The sequence below is a fragment of the Aricia agestis genome, chromosome 16 (assembly GCF_905147365.1).
Source record: "Aricia agestis chromosome 16, ilAriAges1.1, whole genome shotgun sequence".
NCBI lineage: Eukaryota > Metazoa > Arthropoda > Insecta > Lepidoptera > Lycaenidae > Aricia > Aricia agestis.
This window is the reverse complement of record NC_056421.1, coordinates 1,373,469-1,380,106: the sequence shown is the minus strand read 5'-3', so window position 1 is coordinate 1,380,106 and position 6,638 is coordinate 1,373,469. Positions and strand designations below refer to the sequence as shown.

Here is a 6,638-nt window from a genome sequence, read left to right as displayed (position 1 = left end):
CTTTGGTGTGCCTCTAGAAATCCATTCCGATCAGGGCAGGAATTTCGAATCGCAGGTCTTCCAGGAAGTGTGCAGAATTTTGGGAATACATAAAACGAGGACCACCGCGTACCATCCACAGTCTGATGGGATGGTTGAGAGATTTAACCAGACCCTTGAGAGGCATTTGGCGAAATTGGTAGATGACAAACAAAAGGACTGGGACAAGTATATACCGCTCTTCCTTCTGTCGTACCGTACCGCCGAGCATGAGAGCATAAAAGCTACCCCGGCGTATGTCAATTACGGTAGAGAACTACGAGTACCAGTAGACCTTTTGACAGGAGGATCACCGGAAGAACCAAAGACCGTACCAGATTAGGTCTGCGATTTAAGGGAAAAGATGCGTTATATACACGCCATGGTTCGGGAAAATGGGTTACAGTCAAGTGAGAACATGAAGACCAGATACGACCGGAAATCGAATACAAGCGGCTTCGAAGAAGGGTCACTGGTGTGGCTGCATAACCCAACTCGCCGAAAAGGCAAATCTCCAAAGTTGCAGACCAAGTGGGACGGCCCATACAAAGTGGTTACCCGATTGAATGACGTGACTTACAGGATTCAAAAGCAACCAAGAGGGACATTCAAAGTGGTACACATAGACCGTCTGGCGCGTTACCATGGCAGTAACAATGATGCTCGGGACGAGCATCTCTAAGAGGGGAGTAGTGTTACGGTACATGGTATACAGACACGTGGTGCGCAAGTACATACTCGAACCTTCTAAAAAGGTCCAATGTTTGTTTACGTGTTTACCCTTATTTGTTAGCGTGTTTGAATTTAGACCTTATGACTGAGTCCATAAGGTCTAAATTAAATTCAACTTACTGCACTTATCGCAAGGACGGCAGTTTTATTGTGGCACATACCCGAGCCTCCTAGAAATTTCCCACGGTTGTTTACTTGTTTACGTGAATCGGGAAATTTCTGGAATTCGTCTCGCCATATAAAAAGAGCCGCAGGCAGGTCCGGCAAGTCAGTTTAATCTAAGCGATCTTCGAGGCGACATCAAGTGATCAATAGTGAGTGAACCAGTGAAACCTGCGACTTGGCTACGACCTAGGACAGTGATAGTGATTAGTGATTGGACCTAGTGATTTGTGTTTGGACTTAGTGCTAAGTGTTGTGACCTAGTGTTTAGTGCAGTGTTAATAAAGTCTTCAAGAGAGTCACCAGGTCTTTCTCTCCAAATCTTCGAACCCTAGCACGTAACAATATGTTACGCTCAAAGACTCAGGGAGCGAAGAAATGGCTGATGGCTCACAACGCTTGTGGTCACAGTGAAACGTCCACGACTCGTTCTGGTAATCACAGAAATACCACATAGCGAAATTCGTGTCGTGGCCCGTGGGCCGTGGCTGACGTGCTATTCGACCACAACGCGTTGTGGTAATCGAGAAAAGCCATGACGCGAATTCGTGTTGTGACTTTTGGCCCTAGTAAATAATGTCGGCCACGACGCGTTCTGAAGATTTAACTAAAAAACAAAAAATAAATTATACTTAAGCAAAAAACGAATTTCGCGTCGTGACCGTTTCACTATGACCACAACGCGTTGTGAGCCATTTTTTCGTTCACTGAGCGTTTTCGGTCTTTGAGCGTAACATATTATACACTCAAAAAAATATGAAAAAAACGCCATCTATTGACGCGTCGCTGTTTATTCTCAAAATACGCCAACTAGTTGACGCACAGGAATACTATCAACGGCCTCTGCCCCTACCATGCAGGTACTAATAAAAAAGTGTCGAGGTCAAATATCGTTCTGTCTAGCCTCCTTTACGCCGAACGCGCGATTAGGAACTTCTTTCCAAAACATTTAACACAAAGCCCGCGATAAGGTAGCTATGAGCTATTCCTATCTCTAGTAGGGCAAAACCAGAGATAGATCAAATATTGGGAACGGCCGTAATATGAGCTATTCCTATCTCTAGTAGGGCAAAACCAGAGATAGATCAAATATTGGGAACGCCCGTAAATAAACTACGTTTTAACGTCCCCAAAATCCCAACTTCATCTAAAACTTCTCCTGCAAATTGGCGATAAGTTTGGGAATGTGTACTGCCTCTGGGTCATAACTCATACTTCTTAGGGTACTCGTTGTAGTCATCAGGGAAGTGGCATTTAAGGCCCTTGGGGCAGGGCTCCCGTAAGGGCTACTGGCGCCTGTGTGCAAAAAAAAGATTTTGGCGCCCCTTTAGGCAAATTTTTTGGGTCCTTGGTTTTGGTGCCCCTAAAGATGACGATTTAGCGCCCCTAGAGAATGGCGCCTGTGTGCATTGCACATAATATGGTAGCGGGGGCCCTGCCTTGGGGAAGACCTTGAAGCAGTGACGGATTAAGACTACTCGACGCCCTAAGCAATCCATGCCTGTGGGGTTCCCTATCCGTATGTCAACTAGAATCGGTCTTTGAACCTTTACTCTTCTGTTGCCCCCTAATCAATTGCTTAATTTTATTAAGGGTTAATCCGTCACTGCCTTGAAGAGGTGTCTCAGTGTCGTTGCATTACCAGCAAGCGTCGTCCACCCCGGCCGTAAGTGCGCTGTCAATACAGGTCAATTCCATACTAATATATTAAATGCTGTCTGTCTGTATATTACAACCGATGAACCGATTTTCCTGAAATTTGGTACTTTTTATCCCGGAAAATGTACGGTTCCCGCGCAATTTGGATTTGGAGGAGTTCGCGCACCAACACTGTGACACGAGAATTTTATATATTAGATTATTCGGTTATATATTATAGAATTATATTATAGGAGATTATTCGGTTAAAGTTTAAACCCATCAATCCCCAAGCGGCAGCCGGCTGCCGCATAGCAATTGAAAATCTATTGTGTGTGCGATACCCACGATGGAGGTGTTAAGATAAACAGGTATAACAGGTAAATCGTTTATTTAGTCCATCATCATTCGTAGTCCATTTATCTATCACTTAGGCTATAACGATCAGGCTATTTAAGCGATGCTCTGCTGTATCCAGTCCCTGAAGGCGCTGACTCGGACGAACATGTCGGGTGCTCCGCGCGCGCAGGGCAGACCCCACGACACGACGCCGATTTGCTCCCCGCGGTCTACTCGGAGCAGGGCGCTGCCGGAGTCACCCTGCGAATATGGGAATTACTTCATTAATCTATGTATAATAATAGAACTAAAGATCAGTGGCGACTGGCGGCCTTGCCCATTGCGAGACCCCGGGCGGAAGGTCTTTGCGAGGCCCTTTGCCTGACGTAAAAAATTCTAAGGACCCTGCAAGAGCGAGTCGTGAGGCCCCAGGCGATTGCCCTGTTCGCCACCTACTTAACTACTGACTAGTGTTCTATTTTCACGTCGGGAGTCGGGATCACCAGTGTGGGAATATGCGTGGTCGCCGCAAAGGAAGATCTTTCGATTTTCTAAAAATCATGAAAATAGTGTGACGGTGGTTCCTAATCAAGTGCATACTTACATTGCAAGCTCCCATGTTAGTAGCTCTGAACGTGCACAGCTCGATGTGGGGTTGCACCGGCGGGACACCACGGATGTTCAGCTCGGTTGCGCGTTGAGCCACCTCCTCGATACACCGCTGGCCGTCAACAGACGTCGCGTGTAACTCCAGCAGCACAGCGGAGATGGCACCGCCGGTCTGGGGAGAAGGGAAGAAGAAGATTAAGGGCCTGTTTCACCACTTTCTGATAAAGTGGCGAATAGGCTGTTCACAACTTTTTTGACAGATTCTCTATACTTGATCTGTTAAGTTAAGTGGTGGATAGCCTATTCAGCACTTATCAGAAAGTGGTGAAACAGGCCCTTACAAAAGATGTATCAAATTTTGTCCAAGGAATGGAAATAAGATGCTTTATTCTGGACAGTTCGTAATTTATATTGTAATCTTGCAGATTACAGTAGTATTGTGGCATACGGCATAGCATTAATGCTTGTCAGTTATAGGTATACAGCATACTAATATTATAAATGCGAAAGTGTCTTTTTGTCTGTCCTCTTCACGTCCAAACCGTTGAATCGATTTTGCTGAAATTTTGCAAGGAGAGACTTTGAGTCCCGGGAAAGGGCATACTTTTTATCCCGAAAAATATACGGTCCCCAAGTGATAAAGGTATTCTGGCGTAACGGAGTTGCGGGCGTCATCTATTTAATTATAAAGATAGTTTAATTACCCATATTGAGTAGGAAAGTATAGTCATCAGTCAAACAAAACATACCACGACACGTCCCCATCCGTTAACCCTCGTAGCGATACCCTCGCCGATCCAGTCATAGTTGAGCCGAACGGGCTGCACCGCGTTGGTCAGCGCGATCTCGCTGGCAGTAACCAGGATACCAATGTCGTTCTTGATAATAGAAGACACGTAGTTCTGGTGGGTGATGTTGCGGGCGATGTTGTAGTGGGTACCACCGGTGTTCCAGCGGTTGGTGCCGACGGTGACGCGGAGGTTGCTGGAATTATTAAGTGCTGAGTGAGGAGGAAGCTCCGAGGACAAGTAACGGGGGAAGTTTGCGGTAGTCTGTTATGGTCCTTGATTTCTTGAAGACCACTTATCATTAATGGTATGCTAAATTAGTGGTAAAAAAGGTTCAGTACCACTGGTACGGTATTAAAGCTTTTTTTATAAGGGCCACACACACGTTCTTGTCTTGGTGTGGCGTGCGACCAACATTTTTCACGGTTAAAAATAGATTAATTCAAAATTAGCGATTTGGAAATATATTTTTTACCATTTATTACTTTGCATTATTTGGGTGGGCGTAAATTTCAAAACATTTTAATTTTTAACTTCATGCGGGCCACTGATAAAGATCCGGTAGGCCGCAGGTTGAGTAAAGCAGTGCATAGACGTGATTATATTATGTTACACGCGGCAATAGCGTTAAGTACATTTCAAGTTTGTATTGATGCATCGCCTAATCACGTTACGTTATGGTCTAAACAGCTAGCCTACAGGTATTATATCAGTACCATTCATGGCTTTCCAAACTTACCTGCTCAAGCTTCCCCAGCTAAACACAGCCTCTATACAATGAGCAGCAGTCAGTACATGTCGCGTCGTGATGACAGAGCCACCGCACAAGAAGGATCTGATGAGCAGGCCGTTGGTCATTGCGACCATGTGAGGAACAGGGTCCTGGGCGACCGAGCCGCCCACGATGCGCGACGCGGATGGGTCGGTGTGGTCGAAGAAGATGGAGAAATCCTCCGCTGGGAACGCTGAAAGATAAAAGTGAAGGTACCGCGGTCATTATTATAATTTATAGCAGAGCTGACCGCATTCAAGTAAAACTTGTTACAAGATCAGTAACTATTCAACCAGGATTGTGTCGCATTTAGATCTTTTACGTTGAGTAATGACGATGGATGGATAACTTTGGTTGCCACTCTGTTTACAGAAAGCACAATCGACGTCGATCATGGCATTCATGGCTCACAAGTAATAAACTACTCATAATTTCATTTTGTCCATCATGAGCCAACGTGGAGAGGCGCCATAATAATAATGTAACTACTAGTTTACTTACTCTTTATTAGATTACTATTTTCTTATCTGTTATTTACCAATCTGTAATCAATACTATCATAATAAGTTAAATGGTATTGATAGCTGTTTATCAATTAAGTAGTGATTTATAGATAAGTTCCAATAAAATCAGAATATCCTGAAACCAAATCCAGTTAGGTATAGCATATCAATTGATATCAACTTCAATTAACATTTTGATAAATGGTATCAGAAACATGAAAAAAAAATAAGATTTAGTTACCACTTTTACAATTTTTGTAAGGGGATTCTACCCCTTGCTTAGAAAATAAAATTTCCTTGACAAGTTTAGTTCTTGGATAAGGCATAATAAATGCATTTCTGGGTTTCTAATGCAGTCACTCTTTGGCCCATGATGGACAAAGAATAATAAGAGAAAACGAAACTTTCGAACTTACAAAAGTGTGAGGATTATTATACTATGACCACCCATAATCGACGTCAATTATGCGTGCTTACAGCTCCAACATCATGGTTTTCCATCATGGCCCAACAACGCCCAATGTAAAGAGGGACACAGCTATAAAACACTTACCGAAGCTCCCAACAAGGAGTGTTAAAAACAGAATACTACTTTTGTACATTTTTCGACCCCGACTAACGATTACGTTTTGACCGTTATATTTATAACGTCAATTAAATGATAACGGACGATTATCCTTTAATAGTGATAAGAGATTGATGGATACCGAGATTACTGCACGTGATACATATATAATAACTAGCTGTTGCCCGCGACTTCGTCCGCGTGGACTTCAGTTTATAGCGCGCGATGTCAACAAAATTGGTGTCAAAAGCTTTTATAAAAAAACCCTGGTACCCCTTAAATCAATACAGCTGTGCAGTGTGCACACAATAAGTACTTCATTTTTGTATATTAAACTTTATATTTTGTGCCAAATTTTAAAGCTTATTTAGCCCCCCAATTACACAACTTTACCCATAAACTATTTATTATTGATAGGTTTAGCCCCAATTTCACAAACGTCTGTTAGTGTTAACAGCTTGTTAACACTAACAGATGTTGTTAATGTCCTGTCTTCTCTTTCATTCATATGA

General features: G+C 43.4%; 1 protein-coding gene across 1 annotated transcript; it reads right to left on the bottom strand.

Annotated features, from left to right (window-relative positions):
* Positions 1 to 2,924: 2,924 nt before the first annotated feature.
* On the bottom strand, positions 2,925 to 6,223 carry LOC121734692 (chymotrypsin-2-like). Its single transcript, XM_042125291.1, has 5 exons — positions 6,115 to 6,223; positions 5,026 to 5,251; positions 4,248 to 4,482; positions 3,494 to 3,670; positions 2,925 to 3,150 (listed from the first exon to the last, which is right to left on the bottom strand). Exons 1-5 carry the CDS (start codon positions 6,161 to 6,163, stop codon positions 3,004 to 3,006), a joined length of 834 nt encoding a protein of 277 aa, XP_041981225.1. The 5' UTR covers positions 6,164 to 6,223; the 3' UTR covers positions 2,925 to 3,003.
* Positions 6,224 to 6,638: the final 415 nt, after the last annotated feature.